The 24525-nt window shown below is 57.7% G+C and overlaps 1 protein-coding gene across 1 annotated transcript in view; it reads right to left on the reverse strand.

Moving 5' to 3' along the window:
- CFAP46 (cilia and flagella associated protein 46) overlaps nucleotides 1–22046 on the reverse strand; it is a 105622-nt gene extending 83576 nt beyond the window's left edge. The window contains exons 1-9 of the mRNA XM_055424372.2: nucleotides 21947–22046; nucleotides 21276–21400; nucleotides 20974–21105; nucleotides 20437–20501; nucleotides 19385–19549; nucleotides 18262–18385; nucleotides 17703–17797; nucleotides 14138–14248; nucleotides 11417–11516 (exon numbers count right to left, since the gene is read on the reverse strand). Of these exons, the coding sequence (XP_055280347.2) occupies nucleotides 11417–11516; nucleotides 14138–14248; nucleotides 17703–17797; nucleotides 18262–18385; nucleotides 19385–19549; nucleotides 20437–20501; nucleotides 20974–21105; nucleotides 21276–21400; nucleotides 21947–21995 (966 nt within the window). The 5' untranslated portion in view covers nucleotides 21996–22046. The remainder of the gene's footprint in view (nucleotides 1–11416; nucleotides 11517–14137; nucleotides 14249–17702; nucleotides 17798–18261; nucleotides 18386–19384; nucleotides 19550–20436; nucleotides 20502–20973; nucleotides 21106–21275; nucleotides 21401–21946) is intronic.
- Between the last annotated feature and the right edge of the window lie 2479 nt (nucleotides 22047–24525).

Consider the following 24525-nt stretch of genomic DNA (forward strand, 5'->3'; position numbering starts at 1 on the left):
AATCACATTGAATCTACTGCTCCGTCTGGGGAGAACTGACATCATAATAACGCTGAGTCCTCTGCTCCGTATTATAATCTCTGCTTTAAACAGCCAGTACCTTTTCCAGCGCTTCACGTATTCCTGTCTCTGACTCACATGGCCCCCCTGTCTGTTCCTCTTCACTGTTTGTGTGGATCCAGATTTCTGCTGCTATCATCTTCCTTCTGCTTAAAGAAGCTCTTGAAACTTTCTTGCAGTGAAAGTCAGACCTTTCAGATTTTGTTTTAATAAATATTTACTTTGCTTCTGATTTTCAAAGATATTTTCTCCGAATGCAACTTTTTTAGGTTGACACTTTCTTTGTTTTTTGGCTGCACCATGAGGCCTGTGGGATCTTAGTTCCCCAGGCAAGGACTGAACCTGCGCCCTCTGTACTGGAAGTGCAGTCTTAATCTCTGAACCTCCAGGGAAGTCCCAACAGTTACGCTTTTTTCATTTTATTATTTGGATGTTGACGTGTTTCTTAGCTCATACTGTTCCAACAAGAAGTCTGCTGCCATTCTTTTGACAAATTTTATTTTTATTTGTTTGACTTTGCTCTTAGTTGCTGCACGTGAACCTTAGCTGTGGTGTGTGGGCTGTGCTTCCCCGTCAGGGACTGGACCTGCCCCTACTTTGGGAGTGAGAAGTCTCAGCCCCTGGCCACCAGGGGAGCCTCTGCGGCCCCCTCTGTTCCTCCGCGCACAGTCCCCCAAAGACTGTCGCGCTCAATCCTGAGCCTTTGCCTCAGCATTTTTTCCGTTCCCTTCGTCTCTGCTCCTCGGGGACCCCGATTACACACACATCAGTCTGCTTGAACTCTCATGGCTAGACGACACTGCATCACACACACACTTTCTTTATCCGTTCCCCCAAAGACAGACTCTTAGGCAGTTCCCACACCTTGGCTTTTGTGAATAACGCCACAGTGAACATGGGGTACAGACATCTCTTCAAGATCTGACTTCAGCTCCTTTGGATACACAGAAGTGGGATTGCTGGATCACACGGTAGTTTTTAAATACAATTTTAAGGAACTTTCTTAACGTTCTCCGTAGAAGCTGTACCAGTTTGCATCTCCAACGGCAGCACCAGGGTTCTCTTGTCTTCACATCTTTACCAGCACTCGCTGTCTCTCGCCTTCTGGACACCAGCCTCCCAGCAGCTGTGGGGTGATGCTGAGGTTCTGACTTCATCTCCTTGATGATTAGCGGTGCGGAACACCTCTTCATGCAGCGCTTGAAAACCTTCTTTAGAAAAATGTCTATTAGGCCCTGAGCCCAGTGTTTGCCACTGGAGAATGGCGGTGATGATAATGATGGTGACTTCCTACTGAGGTTTGGGCTCCTATATAGATATTAAATCCTTGTCAGACATACGGTTTGCAGATACTCTTCTCCTAGGTCACGGGCCGCCTTTGCAGCGTGCTATTGCTCTCCTTGCTATGCAGACGGTTTTTGGATTGATGTAACCCTACTTGTTTACTTTTGCTTTTGCTGTCATATTCAATCAATCACTGCCCAGACCAAAGTTGATAGGTTTTTTTCCCTATGTGTTCCTAAAGGAGCTTTATAGTTTCAGGTCTTAAAGTCTGTAATCCATTTCAAGTTAACTTTTGTGAGAGGCATAAGGCAGGAGTCCAGTTTCATTCATCTCCATGTGGCCATTCAGTCTTCCCAGCATCATTTATTGAAGAGGCTATACTTTCCCCATGGTGTTTTGGTGCCCTTGTCAAGAAGGAGCTGACGTCGCGTGAGCCTTATTTCTGGGCTCTCAATTCTGTCCCCTGCTCCACGCGCCTGTTTTCACACCAGGACAATACTGTTTCGGCTACTGCAGCTCTGACTGGAACTCACGGTGCCTCCGGTTGTGTGTTTGGCTCTTCTGTGATTCCATACAAGTCGCCTTTGTTTTCTATTCCTGTGAGACACGCCATTGGAACCGATATGGATTTCACTGACTCTGTAGGTAGTTCCGGGTAGTAGAGACATTTTAATAATTTTCCTTCTTCCAATCCAAGAACACGAGATATGTTTCCATTCTTTGTGTGTTCATTCATGTATATCATTAATGGCTTCTAGTTTTCAGTGTACAAGAGTTTCAATTCTTTGGTTAAATGTATTCTTAAGTATTGTACTGTTTCGATGCTATTGTAAACTGCTTTATTTCCTCTTTCACATATTTCATTTTTAGTGTACAGAAACACGACTGACTTTTTGATGATGATTTTGAATCCTTCAGCTTCACTGAATTCGCTCATTAGTTCTAATAGTTTTTGATAGTCTTTAGAGTTTTCTCCGTATAAACCGGTCATGTCACATGCAAACAGAGACAGACTTATTTCTTCCTTTATGATTTGGATGCCTTTTATTTCCTTTTCTTGTCTGAATATTGTGGCTAGAACTTCTAGTACTGTATTAAATAGAAGTGGCAAGAGAAGGCACCATCATCTTGTTCTTGATATTAGAAGATAAGCTTTTAACCTTTCACCATTGAGTAGAATGTTAGCTGTGGGCTCGTCACGTGTGGGCTTTATTATGTGGAGGTATTTTCCTTCCACACACTTTTTGTTGAGAGTTTTTAACATGACAGGATGTTGAATTTTGTCAAATGCTTTCCTTGCATCTATGCAGATGACCGTATATTTATCCTTCATTCTTTTAATGTTGTATATCACATTTATTGACCTGCCTGTGTTAAACCACCCTTGTGACTTCAGGATAAATCCCACTGATCGTGGTGTTTGATCTTTACGATATGCTGCTGAATTCAGTTTGCTGGTATTTTGTTGAGGATTTTTGCATCTGTGTTTTTCTGGATTATTTTCTTTTCTGTATTTCCTCCCTGTATTTTCTTTTCTTGTAGTTACTTTGTCTGGTTTGGTATCAGGATAATGCTTGCTTTATAAACCGAGTTGGAGTATTCCATTTTCTTCAACTTTTTGGAAGAATTTTAAGGATCAGCATTAATTCTTCTTTAAATGTTTGGTAGAAGTCACCAGTGAAGTCATCTCTCCCTGAATGTGTGTTTCTTTTTTTATTCCTTGATTTTATTGGGGTACAGTTGCTTTCCACTGTTGGGTTAGTTTCTGCTGCACGGCAGAGCGCATCAGCCCTGTGCGAACCTCGCCTCTTTGGATGCCTTGCATTCGGGTCATCAGAGAGCACTGAGCAGAGGCCCATGTGCTGAACCGCAGGCTCTTGTTTGTTACCAATTTCATCATAATATCAGGGGTGTGTGTGTCACTCCCAGGCTCCCAGCCCACCTCCCCCTGGGATCCACGCCCCCTGGGATCTACCCCACCTCCACCTGGGACCCACGCCCCTGGGACCCACGCTGCCTGGGACTCACGCCCTCTGGAACCCACGACCCCTGGGACCCACACCACCTGGGATCCACGTCCCCTGGGACCCACGACCCCTGGGATCCACACAATCTGTCCCTGGGACCCAAGCCCCCTGGGATCCACCCCACCTCCCCCTGGGACCCATGCCCCCTGGGACCCACGCTCCCTGGGAATCACCTCACTTTGCATTGAGACCCACGCCCTTTGGGACCCACGCCCCCTGGGATCCACTCCCCTTGGGATCCACCCCATCTCCCCCTGGGACCCACCACACCTCCCCTGGGACCCATGCCCCATCTGATCCACGCCCCCTGGGTTCCACCCCACCTCCCCCTGGGATCCACGTCCCCTTGGATCCACACCCCCTAGGACCCATGCCACCTGGGACCCACGGACCCTGGGACCCACGCCACCTGGGATCCATCCACCTCCAACTGGGACCCACGCCTCCTGGAACACACATCCCCTGGGACCCATGCCACCTGGGACCCACGCCCCCTGGGTTCCACCCCACCTCCCCCTGGGACCCACGCCCCCTTGGATCCACACCCCCTGGGACCCACGGACCCTGGGACCCACGCCACCTGGGATCCATCCACCTCCAACTGGGACCCACGCCTCCTGGAACACACATCCCCTGGGACCCATGCCACCTGGGACCCACGCCTCCTGGGACCCACCCCCTCTTGGACCGCCGCCTCCTGGAACTCTCGCCCCCTGAGATCCACACCCCCTGGGATCCACCCCAACTCGTCCTGGGACCCACGTCACCTGGCACCCATGCCCCCTTGTATCCACCCCACCTCCCCCTGGGACCCACGCCCCCTGGGAGCCATGATCCCTGGGTTCCACGCCCCCTGGAATCCACCCCACTTCCCCCTGGGACACACGCTCCCTTAGACCCACACCCCCTAGTACCCTCGCCCCCTGGGAGTCACACCCCTGGGATCCATCCACCTCCAACTGGGACCCATGCCTCCTGGGACACACACCCCCTGAGACCCACGCCACCTGGGACCCACGGCCCTGGGATTCACGCCCCCTGGGATCCACCCCACCTAACCCTGCAGACCCACGCCCCATGGGACCCACGCAACCTGGGACCCACGGCTCCTGGATCCACGGCCCCTGGGACCCAACCCCTCTGGGACCGCCGCCCCCTGGGACTCTCGCCCACTGAGACCCACGCTCCCTGGGATCCGCCCCAACTCCCCATGGGACCCATGCCCATAGGACCCAGAGCCCCTGGGACCCACTCACCCTGGGACCCACCCCACCTCCCCCAGCACCCACGACACCGTGACCCACGACCCCTGGGATGCACGCCCCCTGGGACTCACGCCCCCTGGTATCCACTCCATCTCCCCCTGGGACCCACACCCCCTTGGACCCATGACCCCTGGTACCCACGACTACTGGGACGCACACCCCCTGCGATCCTGCCAACAACCCCCTGGGACCCACGCCCCCTTGGACCCATGACCCCTGGTACCCACGACTACTGGGACGCACGCCCCCTGCGATCCTGCCAACAACCCCCTGGGATCCACGCCCCCTGGAAACCACGCCCCCTGGCACCCACGACCCCTGGGATCTACCCCAACTCCCACTGGGACCCACGCCACCTGGGACCCACGCCCAATGGGACCCATGCCCCGTCGTACCAACGCCCTTTGGGACCAATGCTCCCTGGGACCCACCCCACCTCCCCCTGGGACCCAACCGACATCCCCTGGGACCCACACCCCCTGGGATCCACGCTTCCTGGGATGCACCCCACCTCCCCCTGGGACCCATGCCCACTGGGTCCCACGCCCCCTGGGACACTCACCCCTTAGGACCTCTGTGCCCTGGGATCCAAACCACCTTCCCCTGGGACCCACGCACCCTTGGACCCAGGCCACCTTGGACCCACGCCCCCTGGGACCCACACCCCCTGAGACCCATGCCCCGTGGGACCCACCCCAACTGCCCTGGGACCCACGCCCCGTGGGACCCACGCCCTCTTGACCCCTGCCCCCTGGGACCCACCGCCCCTGGGACCCACGCCCTCTTGACCCCTGCCCCCTGGGACCCACGCCCCCTGGGACCCACGCCCTCTTGACCCCTGCCCCCTGGGACCCACGCCCCCTGGGACCCACGCCCTCTTGACCCCTGCCCCCTGGGACCCACGCCCCCTGGGACCCACGCCCTCTTGACCCCCGCCCCCTGGGACCCACGCCCCCTGGGACCCCCGCCCCCTGGGACCCCCGGCCCCTGGACCCACCCCACCTCCCCTGGATCCACGTGTGTCCTCTACGTCTGTGCCTCTAGCTCTGTTTGCACACAAGGCCCGCACTCCACTCCCTAGACCCCACACACCTGCGCTAAGATACTTTCCTCTTTCTGACTCACTTCACTCTGCGTGACTGTCTCTTGGTCCATCCATGTCTCTAAAAATGACCCAATTTCATTCCTTTTTATAGCCAAGTAATAGGCTATGGTTTTTCCCGTGGTCATGTATGGATGTGAGAGTTGGACTGTGAAGAAAGCTGATCGCCGAAGAATTGATGCTTTTGAACTGTGGTGTTGGAGAAGACTCTTGAGAGTCCCTTGGACTGCAAGGAGGTCCAACCAGTCCATTCTAAAGGAGATCAGTCCTGGGTGTTCATTGGAAGGACTGATGCTAAAGCTGAAACTCCAATACTTTGGCCACCTCATGCGACGAGTTGACAAACTGGAAGAGACTCTGATGCTAGGAAGGATTGGGGGCAGGAGGAGACGGGGATGACAGAGGATGAGATGGCTGGATGGCATCACCAACTCGATGGACATGAGTTTGAGTGAAGTCCGGGGGTTGGTGATGGACAGGGAGGCCTGGCGTGCTGTGATTCATGGGGTCGCAGAGAGTCGGTCACGCTGAGCGACTGAACTGAACACTCCACTGTGTGTGTACCACAGCTCCGTTACCCATTGCTCTGTTGACTTTCAGGTTGCTGTCATGTCCTGGCTATTCTAAATCATGCTGCAGTGAACACTGGGATACATGTGTCTTTTTAAATTACATTTTCTCTGGGTACATGCCCAGAAGTGGGACTGTTGGGTCACTGGGTGTTTCTTTATTTGGAGATTTTTTGATTACTAATACAACCTTCTTACTCACTGGTCCATTCAGACTGTTTCCCCATGAGTCAGTCTTGGTAGGCTGTATGTCTCCAGGAACTTATCAGTTTCGTACAGGTTACCCACCTTCCTGGCATATAGGTCACATCGGTCTCTTAAGATCCTCTTTATTTCTGTTTTATCAGTTGTAAGGCCCCTTCATTTCTGATTTTGATCTTCTATTTCTCCTAGTCTAGCTAATGTTTGTCAGTTTTGTTTATTTTTTCAAAAACCCAGCTGTTAGTTTCATTGATCTTCTCTAACAGTTTTCTGGTCTCTATTTCATTTGTTTTTGCTCTGATCTTCATTATTTCCTTCCTTCCACTAACTTTGGGCTTTGTTCTGTCTTTTTCTTTTTTTTCCTAGTTTCTTTGGGCATAAATTGAAGGCAGGAGGAGAAGGGGATGACAGAGGATGAGATGGTTGGATGGCATCACAACTCGATGGACATGATATTGAGCAAGCTCCAGGAGTTTGTGATGGGCAGGGAAGCCTGGTGTGCTGCAGTCCATGGGGTCGCAAAGGGTCTGACACAACTGAGCAACTGAACTGAACTTAAGTGAAGTTGCTCAGTCGTGTCCGACTCTTTACGACCCCATGGACTGTAGCCTACCAGGCTTCTCTGTCCATGGGATTTTCCAGGCAAGAGTACTGGAGTGGGTTGCCATTTCCTTCTCCAGGGGATCTTCCCGACCCAGGGATCGAACCCGGGTCTCCCGCATTACAGGCAGACGCTTTACCATCTGAGCCACCAAGAAAGCCTGAACTGAACTTAACTGAGGCATACATACTTAACTGGGGCATAAATATAGGTGGTTTATTTTAAATCTTTCTCTTTTCTTATTACAGGTGTTTTTGGCTATAAACGTCCCTCTTAGGGCTGCTTTTGCTACAGCCCATAAGTTTTGGTGTGTTGTGTTTCCATTGTCCTATGTTTCAAAATCTTTTTTTCCTTTTGATTTCTTTTTTGACCCATTGGTTGTTCAGGAGTAACATATTTGATTTCCACATTTTTGTGAAATTCAAGCTTACCTCCTGTTGCTGATTTCCAGTTTCACACCATTTCAGTCAAAAAAGATACTTAACATGATTTCTCTCATCTTAAATGTGTTAATACTTGTTTTGTGATCTAACATGATCTGTCGATTAGGCTCATTTTGCTCGATCCCAATATATCCATTTTCATCTTCTGTCTGGGCGACCTGTCCATGCTGAGCTGTGACCTGTCTGCATGACCTGTCCACGCTGAGCTGTGACCTTCTGTCTGGGCGACCTGTCCACGCTGAGCTGTGACCTTCTGTCTGGGCGACCTGTCCACGCTGAGCTGTGACCTTCTGTCTGGGGGACCTGTCCACGCTGAGCTGTGACCTTCTGTCTGCATGACCTGTCCACGCTGAGCTGTGACCTTCTGTCTGGGCGACCTGTCCACGCTGAGCTTTGACCTTCTGTCTGGGCGACCTGTCCACGCTGAGCTTTGACCTTCTGTCTGGGCGACCTGTCCACGCTGAGCTGTGACCTTCTGTCTGGGAGACCTGTCCACGCTGAGCTTTGACCTTCTGTCTGGGCGACCTGTCCACGCTGAGCTTTGACCTTCTGTCTGGGGGACCTGTCCACGCTGAGCTTTGACCTTCTGTCTGGGTGACCTGTCCACGCTGAGCTGTGACCTTCTGTCTGGGGGACCTGTCCACGCTGAGCTGTGACCTTCTGTCTGGGGGACCTGTCCATGCTGAGCTGTGACCTTCTGTCTGGGTGACCTGTCCACGCTGAGCTGTGACCTTCTGTCTGGGGGACCTGTCCACGCTGAGCTGTGACCTTCTGTCTGGGCGACCTGTCCACGCTGAGCTGTGACCTTCGGTCTGGGCGACCTGTCCACGCTGAGCTGTGACCTGTCTGCATGACCTGTCCACGCTGAGCTTTGACCTTCTGTCTGGGGGACCTGTCCACGCTGAGCTTTGACCTTCTGTCTGGGGGACCTGTCCACGCTGAGCTGTGACCTTCTGTCTGGGCGACCTGTCCACGCTGAGCTGTGACCTTCTGTCTGGGCGACCTGTCCACGCTGAGCTGTGACCTTCTGTCTGGGGGACCTGTCCACGCTGAGCTGTGACCTTCTGTCTGGGGGACCTGTCCACGCTGAGCTGTGACCTTCTGTCTGGGTGACCTGTCCACGCTGAGCTGTGACCTTCTGTCTGCATGACCTGTCCACGCTGAGCTGTGACCTTCTGTCTGGGCGACCTGTCCACGCTGAGCTTTGACCTTCTGTCTGGGGGACCTGTCCACGCTGAGCTGTGACCTTCTGTCTGGGTGACCTGTCCACGCTGAGCTGTGACCTTCTGTCTGGGGGACCTGTCCACGCTGAGCTGTGACCTTCTGTCTGGGCGACCTGTCCACGCTGAGCTTTGACCTTCTGTCTGGGCGACCTGTCCACGCTGAGCTTTGACCTTCTGTCTGGGTGACCTGTCCACGCTGAGCTGTGACCTTCTGTCTGGGTGACCTGTCCACGCTGAGCTGTGACCTGTCTGCATGACCTGTCCACGCTGAGCTGTGACCTTCTGTCTGGGGGACCTGTCCATGCTGAGCTTTGACCTGTCTGCATGACCTGTCCACGCTGAGCTTTGACCTTCTGTCTGGGTGACCTGTCCACGCTGAGCTGTGACCTTCTGTCTGGGGACCTGTCCACGCTGAGCTTTGACCTGTCTGCATGACCTGTCCACGCTGAGCTTTGACCTTCTGTCTGGGTGACCTGTCCACGCTGAGCTTTGACCTTCTGTCTGGGGGACCTGTCCACGCTGAGCTGTGACCTTCTGTCTGGGCGACCTGTCCACGCTGAGCTTTGACCTTCTGTCTGGGTGACCTGTCCACGCTGAGCTGTGACCTTCTGTCTGCATGACCTGTCCACGCTGAGCTGTGACCTTCTGTCTGGGCGACCTGTCCACGCTGAGCTGTGACCTTCTGTCTGGGGGACCTGTCCACGCTGAGCTGTGACCTTCTGTCTGGGCGACCTGTCCACGCTGAGCTTTGACCTTCTGTCTGGGCGACCTGTCCACCATGAGCTTTGACCTTCTGTCTGGGTGACCTGTCCACGCTGAGCTGTGACCTTCTGTCTGGGTGACCTGTCCACGCTGAGCTTTCACCTTCTGTCTCGGTGACCTGTCCACGCTGAGCTGTAACCTTCTGTCTGGGTGACCTGTCCACGCTGAGCTGTGACCTTCTGTCTGGGTGACCTGTCCACGCTGAGCTGTGACCTTCTGTCTGGGTGACCTGTCCACGCTGAGCTTTGACCTTCTGTCTAGGCAACCTGTCCACACTGAGCTGTGACCTTCTGTCTCGGTGACCTGTCCACGCTGAGCTGTAACCTGTCTGGGTGACCTGTCCACGCTGAGCTGTGACCTTCTGTCTGGGGGACCTGTCCACGCTGAGCTGTGACCTTCTGTCTGGGCGACCTGTCCACGCTGAGCTTTGACCTTCTGTCTGGGGGACCTGTCCACGCTGAGCTTTGACCTTCTGTCTGGGCGACCTGTCCACGCTGAGCTGTGACCTTCTGTCTGGGCGACCTGTCCACGCTGAGCTGTGACCTTCTGTCTGGGGGACCTGTCCACGCTGAGCTGTGACCTTCTGTCTGCATGACCTGTCCACGCTGAGCTGTGACCTTCTGTCTGGGCGACCTGTCCACGCTGAGCTGTGACCTTCTGTCTGGGGGACCTGTCCACGCTGAGCTGTGACCTTCTGTCTGGGCGACCTGTCCACGCTGAGCTTTGACTTTCTGTCTGGGCGACCTGTCCACCATGAGCTTTGACCTTCTGTCTGGGTGACCTGTCCACGCTGAGCTGTGACCTTCTGTCTGGGTGACCTGTCCACGCTGAGCTTTGACCTTCTGTCTCGGTGACCTGTCCACGCTGAGCTGTGACCTTCTGTCTGGGTGACCTGTCCACGCTGAGCTTTGACCTTCTGTCTGGGTGACCTGTCCACACTGAGCTGTGACCTTCTGTCTGCGTGACCTGTCCACGCTGAGCTTTGACCTTCTGTCTAGGCGACCTGTCCACACTGAGCTGTGACCTTCTGTCTCGGTGACCTGTCCACGCTGAGCTGTAACCTGTCTGGGTGACCTGTCCACGCTGAGCTGTGACCTTCTGTCTGGGCGACCTGTCCACGCTGAGCTGTGACCTTCTGTCTGGGCGACCTGTCCACGCTGAGCTGTGACCTTCTGTCTGGGGGACCTGTCCACGCTGAGCTGTGACCTTCTGTCTGGGCGACCTGTCCACGCTGAGCTGTGACCTTCTGTCTGGGGGACCTGTCCACGCTGAGCTGTGACCTTCTGTCTGGGCGACCTGTCCACGCTGAGCTGTGACCTTCTGTCTGGGCGACCTGTCCACGCTGAGCTGTGACCTTCTGTCTGGGCGACCTGTCCACGCTGAGCTGTGACCTTCTGTCTGGGCGACCTGTCCACGCTGAGCTGTGACCTTCTGTCTGGGTGACCTGTCCACGCTGAGCTGTGACCTTCTGTCTGGTGACCTGTCCACGCTGAGCTGTGACCTTCTGTCTGGGCGACCTGTCCATGCTGAGAGTGGGTTACTAAAGGCCCTTTTGCTGTTGGTTGATGTCTGTTCCCGCTTCCAGGTCTGTAGGCATTTGCTTGACACAGGCAGGTGCTCCAGTGCTGGGCACACATGTGGACAACGGTTATGCTCTCTCTAATGAACTCCTCCAGTCATCACTAACGACCCTACTGATGAAAAAATCACATCATTTCAACCATGTGAAACGCACTTAAAAAAGACTAGAAAGGAATTCAGCAACAACGCAACAGTTCAGGCCCCCTGGCGAGGGGCCTCTGAATTCCGAGCCTGCTTTTGGCCTTTTACATCTGGATCACAGTGAGCAGGAGCAGGGCTGCCGGCCGTGACGACTTACCTTGCTGTCCATCTTCTTCAGGTCTGAGAGGCAATCAGTGGCGATCTCCCAGCATTTCAAGATCAGAGAAAGATGGGCTAATTCAAAAAGCAAAATCATCCTGGAACCAGAAGCAAAGCAGCGTTAGGTCAATAGGAAGCAACAAGACACACCTGCCTGCGGGTGGAATGAGCCTTCAGCCGTCACTCGGGGGCACGAGCAAAATGGAAGAGAAAAGGAATCCTACAGAGAAAGCTCCCAAGCCCAGCCACCTCGGCCCTGACAGGGGATTTGGAGGGAGCTCCACTGTGTCAGGGCAGGTACAGGCGCAGCTGTGAGCCCCGGGCATCCCCACCTGAGCCCTGGGGCAGGGGAGCAACAAGGGAGGACATTCCCTCGGGGCGGACTCCTCCTCCGCCGTGACCAGGCGACCAGAGCGGGCGTAGTGGCCAGTCAGGTCTCTGCGGAAACCAGCAGGCTGGTGCTAACGTGTGGACAGGGACGCAGAGGACCCGGAGGAGCAGAAGCAACGCCAAACACCAACAAGGCAGGAGAATGAGCCCCTGAACTTAAGGCCTAACAAAGAACTAGCGGAACCGGGGCAGTGGCTCTGCAGGGGGCAGACGGGCCGGGCTTCCCATCCGAACCCCCCACGTCGGACGTGGCGGTTCTCTGCTGGGTAGGGACCTGTCCTGCACGGGGTGGTTGAGCAGTGTCCCCTGACATGCCAGCATCCCCTGGGGACAAGCGGGCACCCCTGCGCTTCCTGAGGCAGCATCGGTGCCTGGCTGTGGCCAGGACACACTCTCTGCCCTTGGGCAGCTCCTCCCAGGTCGGCAGGCCCACGCCCGCCCTCTTCCAGTGATGGTGACCCAGCTTCCGCCCACTCCCGCAGGGCGGGGCCACGCAGCCCATCAGCACTACTGCTCACCTTCCCCTGACATGCAAACGGAAGAGCGCCCTTTGCTGAAACAGGCGAGCGGTCACGGGGGCCTGGGGAGGAAAACCCTCAGCTCCAGCGGCAGGCGCCACTTTAGCTCTGGCCCCCGAGACCCCCGTGCCGCTCTGCGGACACAGATGGGTCATCATCACAGTCCGTCCTCTGTGCAGCCCCCATAGTGAGTTCCTAAGTGCGCTGCATGGAGCTGGGCTGCCTGCTTTGTTTTCAAACCCAAAGACCCTTCTGAGCTCAGAGGACGTTATCCCCTCTCGCCTCCCCTCCCCTCGTTCTTTGCAGGAGAAGCCACCTCCCTTCTCCCGCATGGACAGGTGGTCCCGGCCCTCTGCCCAGCCCCACCCGGTCCGGACCACCAAGGGCCCTGGCAGGGCCTCCAGACCCAAGTCCCTCTGGCCTTCCCAAGCCCCGCCACACGCAGGTAAGAAGAGAACCCGCGAAGGAACCCACCACTGGTTTTCAGGCCTTTTTTGGCTTTAAACTTATAGACTTTTTTTTTCCCACCCAGAGTTCCAGACACTGAAGCCCAGGTGGGGAGGGGTCAGAGGGCCCCTCGATGACGCCTGGAGCTGCTGAGGCCCTGGGACTGAGGGAGGGCCTGACCCCACAGACGGCCGCTGCGAGTGGCTGAGCCCCAGACCCAGGCCAGCAGGGAACACGCGCCTTCCAGGTGCGGGAGCAGTGACGGAGCTGAACACACTGGAGCTGCAGCAGAAGACGCTGTGTCCTCTCGGCCACAACACATGAACTGGCAACAGGGTCGCCACAGACACACAGGAGGGCGGGTGTGTGAGCACAGCCTGGGGCAGGTGCAGACGGTCAGGGCCGGGCCGGGAGACCCGGGTCAGCGCCCACTGAGCTGGCTGCTGGGCTGGGACCTCGGGCACCCCCTGACGGCCTTAAACATGTCTGGCCTAGCACTGGTGGGGGGTGAACATCAGTTCAAACAATTCTTATCTTAAATAAAACCCACAAAAGGTAAACCAAGTGAAACAGCTGATAAATGCGCTGGAGCAGGAGCAGGAGCGCTCAAATCCTGAAACAGAAAAAGCTTCAGCAAGTCTACAGTAAAATGATTTACAGTCTACTTTATAAGAACTGGGGAGAGGAAATGATCAGCAAATTAACAGAAGGAATAAAGTGTTTGCAGATACATAAATAGCCGTTCCACTCGGTCAGCAGCAGCAGGCCTGCCTGGAGGGGCGTGGCCCCAGGAGGCAGGCGGGCATCCTGATCGCTGGGTCTGCTCTGTCCCCAGAGCCCCCACTTCCCAAAACCCAGGGGAGGCCATGCCCAGGGACCAGCTGGACCTGCTCTGAGTTAGAATAGCTCGGGGACCTGGTCAAAGAGCTGTGCTGGGTGCATCCAGACCTCTCTTTCAGCCTCCCACTCAGCCAGCAGCTCCGGGAACTCTGCCTGGGATGGAGCTCTGAGCAGCCCCGCAGCACTCAAGCAGAGAACTGCTGACGGAAACCCCAGGGCCGGGGGTGTTGTTCTTCCGCCACTGGGATGTCTCTTCAGAAGGTGTGAGATGGTGTGATAACTGGAAAAGCACTTGTGATTGGAAGTCAATTGGATTTTTGAAAGTACAACGTGCAGTACAAAGTGCTGCCAAACAGTGCAAACTTCAAGACAGAACCAGACGGGAGAGACCGCAGAACCTCCACGCGGCTGATGCTTGCTCGGGGAATCATGGTTACGTATTTGTGTTCGGCTTTCATTCACATTTTCCTGCAGCTGCCAAATGCTGTACACAGACGGGAAACCGGAAAGATACACACACTTACTTTTCCTCTCTGACTGAAGGAAGGCGCTGGACATTGTGCTGACTTAAACATGTATAGGTGTCCTTCAGAACTCTGTTGACGTCTTCAGGTAAAGCATTTTGATCCAGTTTTCTAGAATGTAGATTAATTTAATCAAATATAAAAAATAACCAAAATATCCTGTCATATTTAAGTAAATTATTCTAAAACCAATTTAGTCTATGAACTTGAGTCCTCCACAAGCAGAAGGCCCGGGTAACACCTCCTGCTTGCTCTCCACCGGTCTCCTGGTGACCTGTCACACCGCCTCTGCCCGCACCCCTAGTCCAGCCTCGGGCTTCCTCTGTCACTAAGAACGAGCCCTGAGGAAACTGTGCACAAGCCAGGCACCCAGATCCAGCCCCACACCGACAGCCCACCTGCGAGGGAGCCGGAGTCCACCCATTGGCTGGATCCAAAGCAGACGGCTGCTGCCTCCCTCTGGACAGCTGTCCCCACTCACACACCGGGCTGTCCCCACTCACGCACCGGACTGTCCCCACTCACACGCACCTGGACCTCCCCACTCACACGCACACCCGGACCTCCCCACTCACACGCACACCAGGACCTCGCCACTCACACGCACACCCGGACCTCCCCACTCACACACCGGGACCTCCCCACTCACACACCCGGACCTCCCCACTCACACACCGGGACCTCCCCACTCACACGCACACCAGGACCTCCCCACTCACACGCACACCCGGACCTCCCCACTCACACGCACACCAGGACCTCCCCACTCACACGCACACCGGGACCTCCCCACTCACACGCACACACCGGGACCTCACAACTCACACGCACACCGGGACCTCCCCACTCACACGCACACACCGGGACCTCACAACTCACACGCACACCGGGACCTCCCCACTCACACGCACACCGGGACCTCCCCACTCACACACACACCGGGACCTCCCCACTCACACACACACACTGGGACCTCCCCACTCACACGCACACCCGGACCTCTCCACACACACGCACACCCGGACCTCCCCACTCACATGCACACCCGGACCTCCCCACTCACACACACCCAGACCTCCCCACTCACAAACACACCGGGACCTCCCCACTAACACACACACCCGGACCTCACCACTCACACACACACCGGGACCTCACCACTCACACACACACCCGGACCTCCCCACTCACACACCTGGACCTCCCCACTCACACACCGGGATCTCCCCACTCACACACACACCAGGACCTCCCCATTCACACACCCGGACCTCCCCACTCACACACCGGGACCTCCCCACTCACACAACCGGACCTCGCCTCTCACACACAGGGACCTCGCCACTCACACACACCCGGACCTCTCCACTCACACACACACCCGGACCTCCCCACTCACACACACCCGGACCTCCCCACTCACAAACACACCGGGACCTCCCCACTAACACACACACCCGGACCTCACCACTCACACACACACCGGGACCTCCCCACTCACACACACACCCGGACCTCCCCACTCACACACCTGGACCTCCCCACTCACACACCGGGACCTCCCCACTCACACACACACCAGGACCTCCCCATTCACACACCCGGACCTCCCCACTCACACACCGGGACCTCCCCACTCACACAACCGGACCTCGCCTCTCACACACAGGGACCTCGCCACTCACACACACCAGGACCTCCCCACTCACACGCACACCCGGACCTCCCCACTCACACACACACACCCGGACCTCCCCACTCACACACCGGGACTACCCACTCACACACACACCAGGAACTCCCCACTCACACGCACACCCGGACCTCCCCACTCACACACACACCCGGACCTCACCACTCACACGTACACCTGGACACCCGGACCTCCCCACTCACACACACACCCGGACCTCCCCACTCACACACACACCAGGACCTCCCCACTCACACGCACACCGGGACCTCCCCACTCACACGCACACCGGGACCTCCCCACTCACACGCACACCCGGACCTCCCCACTCACACACACACCCGGACCTCCCCACACACACCCACTGGCACCTCCCCACTCACACACACACCAGGACCTCCCCACTCACACGCACACCCGGACCTCCCCACTCACACGCACACCGGGACCTCCCCACTCACACGCACACCGGGACCTCCCCACTCACATGCACACCGGGACCTCCCCACTCACACACACACCCGGACCTCCCCACTCACACACTTCAGGACCTCCCCACTCACACACACACAGCAGGACCTCCCCACTCACACAGCCTGGGACCTCCCCACTCACACACACCCGGACCTCCCCACTCACACTCACACCGGGACCTCCCCACTCACACACCCTGGGACCTCCCCACTCACACACACACCCGGACCTCCCCACTCACACACACACCCGGACCTCCCCACTCACACACACACACCGGGACCTCCCCACTCACACACACACCGGGACCTCCCCACTCACACACACCTGGACCTCCCCACTCACACACACACACCAGGACCTCCCCACTCACACACACCCGGACCTCCCCACTCACACACCAGAACCTCCCCACTCACACACACACCACGACCTCCCCACTCACACACACACCCGGACCTCCCCACTCACACACCAGGACCTCCCCACTCACACAGCCTGGGACCTCCCCACTCACACACACACCAGGACCTCCCCACTCACACCCTGGGACCTCCCCACTCACACACCCCGGGCTCTCCCCACTCACACACCGGGACTACCCACTCACACACACACCAGGAACTCCCCACTCACACGCACACCCAGACCTGCCCACTCACACGCACACCCGGACCTGCCCACTCACACACACACCCGGACCTCACCACTCACACGTACACCTGGACACCCGGACCTCCCCACTCACACACACACCAGGACCTCCCCACTCACACACACACCAGGACCTCCCCACTCACACGCACACCCGGACCTCCCCACTCACACGCACACCGGGACCTCCCCACTCACATGCACACCGGGACCTCCCCACTCACACGCACACCCGGACCTCCCCACTCACACGCACACCGGGACCTCCCCACTCACACACACACCGGGACCTCCCCACTCACACCCTGGGACCTCCCCACTCACACACCCCGGGCTCTCCCCACTCACACACCCCGATCTCCTCACTCATGCACCGAGTTCTCCGCCATCCCGTTTCCCACTCGTCTGGCGGCAGGCCTCTGCCTGCTGCAGTCTCTCCCGTGCTTTCACCCAGTCCCGTCAGGGTTTCATGCACAGACCACGATCGTTCTGTCAGTCTCATGGTCAAGTCTCAGGCCTCCTCTGGCAGGGCCAACAGAAGCATCTGACATGGCTGCTGTCCCCCGCTTCCTGAAAGCCACCCACCTCGCTGCCTGAGGAGCGCTCACTCTGGCCGCCTCCCCAGAGCCTCTCAGCAGACGGAGGCAAGCTCAGCCCTGCCCTCCAGCCTGGTCACCACTGCACACCCCCCCGCCCGGGGCACAGAGCCTCCTGGGCACCTGTCCGCTGCCCCAGAACACCTACGCTTTCAGCATGTTAATGTGGAAAGTGACAGACAGGCTGATAGAACTTCTCATTTCTTCCTTTAACTGAAGCTCACTCATTAGTTCATATCGGACCTGTTATAAGACGGAGCAGAATATCGAGATTTAAACAAACAGTCAGGAAGAGGCCAGATAGTGGGTTTAGCTGTTATTTTGCAAATACTGCTCCTTTAGAAGCAGCATTTGTAACTGACAGGCATTTTCTCATTGCGTGTGCTTCATGCTTAGCCGTGCACATACGATTTCAGCTGAATTTTATGCATAAAACAAACAGGTGATGAGGCTCTTCCCACAGCCTGATGCACTCATTATTTTATGAAGTTCGTGCTAATTTTTTTAAAAGAACTGAGTATGTTTGAAAAGGAAACATTCAGTCACAAGGAAGGAAAAGACTGTGTTCTGTACTGTTCATGCTCGTAGGTCTGCATGTATGGTTTCACATCTCCACATATGGTCTCGGCTGTTTTCAGACATACTTTTCTGAACAACGGCATTTAAGAAAATGACTTCTTTCTGCATATGTGGATATTCCGACTCACCATAAGGGCAAATATTTGCCGGTATTTCTGTGGCACATGAGCCTTGATGAACGGTGCTGCAGTGGCACAAAACTTTGCGGCCTCCTCGTTTTCCCCAGCCTGCAGGTAACACTCCAGAAGCTCCCTGGATGATTCACGAATAGTGCATGTTAAACCTGGATAGTCACACTTTCTGCCACTAAGGTCTAATAACCAGACTGCACACATGCGGGTTCAGTCCCTTCAGTGTGCATCTCTCTGTGACCCCGTGGACTGCAGCCCTCCAGGCTCCTCTGTCCATGGGGCTCTCCAGGCAAGAACACTGGAGTGGGTTGCCATGCCCTCTCCCAGGGAATCTTCCCGACCCGGGAACTGAACCCATGTCTCTTAAGTCTCCTGAACTAGCAGGCAGGTTCTTTACCACTGGCATAACCTGGGTTATCATATTTTATTAATTTTATGTTTTACAAACTTCAGAAATTGGACAGCTCCTCACCCCATGCACGGTCTGGGGCTCACCTGACTGGCCCAGACCTAGAGTGCTGGGCCCCCACTCACAAAGGGGCCGGGGCCTGTTCAGCTGTGATTCCGAGTACCTCAAGCAACAACCTTCAGAAAAAGCGCATGGTTTTACTGATTTTCTGTTAAAGCTTCCCTAAACTGCCATAAAAGGTGAGAAAACAGCTGCAGACTCTGGATTCCAACTTCCGGGCCGGTCCTCTGAGCCCTCCCAGCACCCACACAGTCGCTGGCCGCACACAGCGGCCCCCAAATTTACAGGAGAGCGTCACCAAGAGCCTTTCAGCCCGGCTACTCGGCTGGGACCTTCTGCTGACCCCACTCACTGTGGCCCCGCAGGGCCATCCATCCCGGGTCTGACATGCTGGGGGCAAGCTTCCCTAGACGGGGCACTCGGCTGGGCATGCATTCCAGCTGGGCTGTCTGATGCTAGAATGCCTACTTTCACAGTTTCTTTAGTTCCTCGGTTTTGAGTAGAAGCATGCTTCCTGTGGTAACGCCCGTCTGCTCGGGACACCGTGGGGCCTTCCACAGAGTTCAAAAACTTCTGCGGACAAGACACCCCAAACCTGGCTCCAAGTTCAGCCCAGAGAGCAGCAAGGGGCCGTGGGGGCGGGGCACTCACAGCATCAGCTCTGCCTGCCACTCCCGGTCCTCCTCCTCCGTCTGGCTGAGCGCGCTGACTATCTGGGCCAGGCTGGGGACCAGGTGGTGGCGGTAGCCAGGCTTGAGAAACGGCCTCACCATCTGCCAGTAGAGCACTGACGCGTTGTACACCAGGAAGTAATACCTGCGGCGCCAGGAGGGGACAGTCAGGCCCCCAGAGCCGTCCTGGGCCTGTCTGAGGGAACTGGCTCCGTGCTCAGCAGTGCGGCAGCCCCGCCCAGAGGTGGCCACGCGCCCCGCTCCAGCTCAGACCCCGCCTCAACCCAGGTACATGGCACTGAGCAGGCCCCTTCCAGAGGGCACCCACCCCTTGGGCTCCGGGGCTCCAGGGCACAGTTGCCCTGAAACACCCACTGTCCTCAGAGCTTCGGCTCGGGCTCAGGCCTGGCCCCCAGACATCCTTGCCGAGGAAGGGTCCGCGGGGCTGGGCGCTGCACCCCCAGCACGGAGGAGACCGTCCACAGCAGGCACAGGGAGGAGGGACTGATAACCCCAGGGCTGACAGGCCTCTCCTAGGGCTGAGTGTGTCCTACTCAGAAGTGTTGTGTCGATGCCAGTTTGTATGCAGACTTAACAATCTCAGTAATACTTCTCTTTGATGACGCATTAACTAAGTGGAAAACTGTGCTGGGGTTTCAGGAGAATCACCCCTCCAGACACAAGGCCTTGGGCCGGGGGGAGTACAGGACTGTGGGGGAGGGCAGGGAAGGGGCCCAGTGCCAGTCCCCCAGAGAGGACTCCTAGGGACTGGCCAAGGGTGAGGCTCCCACAGGGAGAGCAGACCAAGGTCGTCTGCAGGTCACAGACTTTGCACAGGAAAGAGACTGCAGCCAGGGCAGACGTGAGTGCACGCAGCCTAGCTCCAACGTCAGGAGACGTGCACACACAGCCAGAGCTGCAGTAACGCATGAACAAGAGAAGACAAAACCCTGTCACCTACACAGACAGAGCCACCTGGTAAATTCTGGCTCTAAACCTTTCAATTAGAAATGGCCGATCCGTCAAGCCCACCTTGGTTCTCCTTTTGCAAAGTTGATTGCCTTCATATACTGAGTCACACAATTTTCAAATTCCTCCTAAAACAACATAAAGAATGCAGTTAGGTTGAACGGCCCACCCCCTCCCTGAAAGCCCACCCCCTGCCCCCCCATACCCCCACTGTGAGCAGGCATGACCATGGCACTATGACGCAAAGGTCAGAGGTCAGAAGGACGCAAGCCAGACCCCAGGGCTTAAGGAAAAGCACCGATAGAAATCCAGCATCGCACTTCACTGGAGATGAACCCGGTCACCCAGCTCCCAAGAAAACCACGCTGGAGGTGGGGGAACTGCTGCGGGGCGAGACGTGGAACTCTGAGGAGAATCAAAGGAACTCGGGAAATACAGCAGCGCCAGCAACAAAGTATTCAGCTCAGGATGGCAGACGAGCTGTGCTACAGGTGCACTTCGCCGAGCCAGCAGACTCAAGATTGTGACTCGAAGGCTTCATCGCTTAGAAGGAAGAGAATCAGGAGGAACCAGCACGCCGGGCTCAGGGCCGCCTCTCACCATGTTTTCCGTGGACTTGGGGGCACACAGCTGGGCCCTGCACAGGTGTGCCCGGCCCAGAAACTGGGTGACCGGCCCCTTCACCTTGAAGTACATCTGGATGCAGTCTTCACTCACCTCCCGCTGCCCCATCTGCGTGAGAACAGAGCCCCGGAGAGGCTGGGAGACCCAGCAGCCCTTGGACCACCCGCCCTTGGTTCTCCTTTTGCAAAGTTGAGGAGCCCCCGCTTCCCAATTCCAGTGCAAACCAGGAGTTCGGGGTCCTCTGAAGCTGCCTCCCTAGAAGCCCTGGGACTAATCACCTTCAGGGCCTGCTCCGCACATAAAACAAACAGGTCGGGGCTGAAGCTCTCCGTGGGGTCGAACTCGGACTTGCCCAGGTTGGCGGACTTAATCAACTGGTAAGCCCTCTTCAGAGAGTCAGCGTCTACCAGGACGGGAGTGAGGAAGAGGCAGTCATTAAGCAGCCACCGCACCGCAGAGCAGCAGTGGGGCCGGTCAGGAGGCCCAGGACGGGGCTGGACTCTGGCAGGCTGGGCCCCGCTGGTGCGCTCCTCTCCAGGGGAGGAGCCCAGGGGCAAGGTGCCCCGAGAACCCCGCGGCAGCCCTGCGGCTCAGGCTTCGGGAGCCCGGCGCGGTGAGTGATTCGCAGGAACAGTTAGGAAAAACGAAAGCTTTCCTTTAAAAAGGCGCCTCAGTTTGCCCAGGTCAGACATCCTCGAAGTGCTGGCTTCAGAGGGGTCACTGGATCAGGTAGGGCGGGGGTCAACGAGGCGGGCAGGGGGTCCTGGTGGGCCCCGGGGGCTCCCCAGGGGCTGGGGTTCAGCGAGTCCCCGGGCCTCCCCGGGGGCGGGTTCTGGGGCCTCCGGGGGGCAGGGATCCCTGGGCCCCGGGGTGTCCCCAGGGGCTGATCCAGCAGTCCCGGAGTCCTCCCGGGGGTGGGGGTCAGGGGGTCTCGACCTCCCTCGCCCACCCTGCTGGCTCTTGGCGCGGGCCAGCTCCTGCGTTATGACCAGGTCCATGGCGCCAGCGTCCGAGGTGCCCACGGCCCGAGGTCGGTTGGTTTTCTCTACGCGGCGCCTCGGGGTTGCCTAGCGACGGGGATGGACGCGAGACTACGGGTGGGCTGCGGGGCCAGACTTATCCCGAGGCGCCCGCCAGCCCCGCGGAGAGGGCCTGGGAGGGGCCGGGGAGGGGCGGGGGAGAGGGCGGGGCCTGGGGAGGGGCCTGGGGGGCGGGGAGGGGTGGGAGGGGGCGGGGCCTGGGGAGAGGGCGGGGAGGGGCCGGGGGGGGCGGGGGAGGGGCCGGGGGAGAGGGCGGGGAGGGGCCTGGGAGGGGCTGGGGGAGGGGCCGGGGGAGAGGGCGGGGAGGGGCCTGGGAGGGGCGGGGGAGAGGGCGGGGAGGGGGCGGGGGAGGGGCCGGAGAGGGGGCGGGGGAGAGGGCGGGGAGGGCGGGGAGGCGGTGGGGGAGGGGCCGGGGAGGGGGCGGGGGAGAGGGCGGGGAGGGGCGGGGAGGGGCCGGGGGAGAGGGCGGGGAGGGGGCGGGGGAGAGGGCGGGGAGGGGGCGGGGAGAGCGCCTGGGAGGGGCCGGGGCCGCACCCTCGCCCGCAGGTCCGCAGCCCTGCCCCTGCACCCGCCGCTGCCCGCGCCCCCGGCCGGGCTGCACACCGCAGCTGCCCCCGGTCCGCGCTGGATTCTGGGGGGCCCGGTTGGGTGTCGCTGGTCCTAGACGCCTCAGCTTCTGGCCCTGGCCCTCGCCTGAGCCCCTCCCAGCCCCCAGAAAGCGGCCCTGTCCCTCAGCGTGTCCACGCACGCATTCTGCAGATAGTTCCGTGCCCCTGCCGCTCGCCGGGGCTGATCGGGCCTGCGGGAGGGACGGGCCGCCCGCGTCGGGGAGGACACGACACCCTCACCGAGTATCTGTGCGCCCCGCCCTGCAGGGGAAGCGAGGAGCCTGGCGTTTGGTAGAGAAGGCCCGTCCCTGGAAGGGCGTTGGGGGAATGCCCCGAGCTCAGGGCAGTTGAGCTGAGGTCTGAAAGAAGGGACAGTGCTGGACAGAGGAGGGGTGAGGACGCCAAGGGAGTAGCCTCTGCCGAGGTCTGGAGGGCGGGGACGGGAGAGGCCACCGCCAGGGCGGGTTCCCCTTCCTACCGCCGGAACTGGGGTGCTGGCGCCAGGGGAGACTGCGGACAGAGCGCGGGTGAGGAGCGGCGTCCACCGGCGGGAGCGCAGGGTGAGGGCAGGAACGGAGCGGTCGGTGATAGCTGTGGGGATGGGGAGGGCCGGGGGCCACAACACGGAGGCTGCACGCCCAGGAGGTGGCCGGGCCATGGGATCGCCCTGGGACGCTCTGGGAAAGGGCGGGTGTTGGAGGACTCAGCGGGGTGGCAGGCCTACTGTCTGGGACAGGTGGATCAGGGCCGACGTTTCTGGGAAGAGAGGTCAGAGCTGGAGCTGTAGGCCTGGAGGGAGGTGCGCAGAGGGGATGGGGGTGCGGGTGAGATCGCAGAGGGGAAGCGGGATCCCGAGGTAGCCCTGGAGACCCCTGGGCCTCGGGCAGCAGGAAGAGCTTCAGGGAGGCAGAGGGGAGACTGGAGAGGACCCATGCAGGGCTGGGTCCGGGAGCCAGGGCAAGGGGCAGGGAGGGGTCAGCCAGTCACACGAGGCCCAGACGGCGGTGAGGTCAGCTCTGAGAAGTCCTGTCGGGTTTAACAGCACCCAGGAGGAGGCTCAGGAATGGTGTGTCTCTAATATGGTGGGGGGGGGAGGGGTGGGGGCGAGCGGGTGGGAGAGTGAGCATGGGGAGGAGCCGGAGGGAAAGACCTGGATCCATAACTCTGTCCAGAAGCCAGGCTCCTAATGAGGAAGAAAGAGACTGGGGCGGGGAGGTGATGTGGGGCCTTTGGGGTCTGGGGAGTGGTCTTTTAAAGGTTTCTAAGACAACTGAGGACTTTTCAAGTTGATGGGCTTTTATCCATAAACCAAGTGATCACGGAAGTTAAAAATCCTGTGGCGTCTACAAAACACTGCACCTAGCAGGACCAGCACCACAGTTCAGTTCAGTTCAGTCGCTCAGTCGTGTCCGACTCTTTGCGACCCCATGAATCACAGCACGCCAGGCCTCCCTGTCCATCACCAACTTCCGGAGTTCACTCAAACTCATGTCCATAGAGTCGGTGATGCCATCCAGCCATCTCATTCTTGGTCGTCCCCGTCTCCTCTCGCCCCCAATCCCTCCCAGCATCAGAGTCTTTTGCAGTGAGTCAACTCGTCGCATGAGGTGGCCAAAGTATTGCAGTTTCAGCTTTAGCATCAGTCCTTCCAATGAACACCCAGGATTGATCTCCTTTAGAATGGACTGGTTGGATCTCCTTGCAGTCCAAGGAACTGTCAAGAGTCTTCTCCAGCACCACAGTTCAAAAGTATCAATTCTTCAGCGATCAGCTTTCTTCACAGTCCAACTTTCACATCCATACATGACCACTGGAAAAACCATAGCCTTGACTAGACGGACCTTGGTTGGCAAAGTAATGTCTCTGCTTTTCAATATACT

This window comes from Moschus berezovskii, chromosome 12 (genome assembly GCF_049115385.1).
Source record: "Moschus berezovskii isolate FMDL1 chromosome 12, NW_MosBer_1.0, whole genome shotgun sequence".
NCBI lineage: Eukaryota > Metazoa > Chordata > Mammalia > Artiodactyla > Moschidae > Moschus > Moschus berezovskii.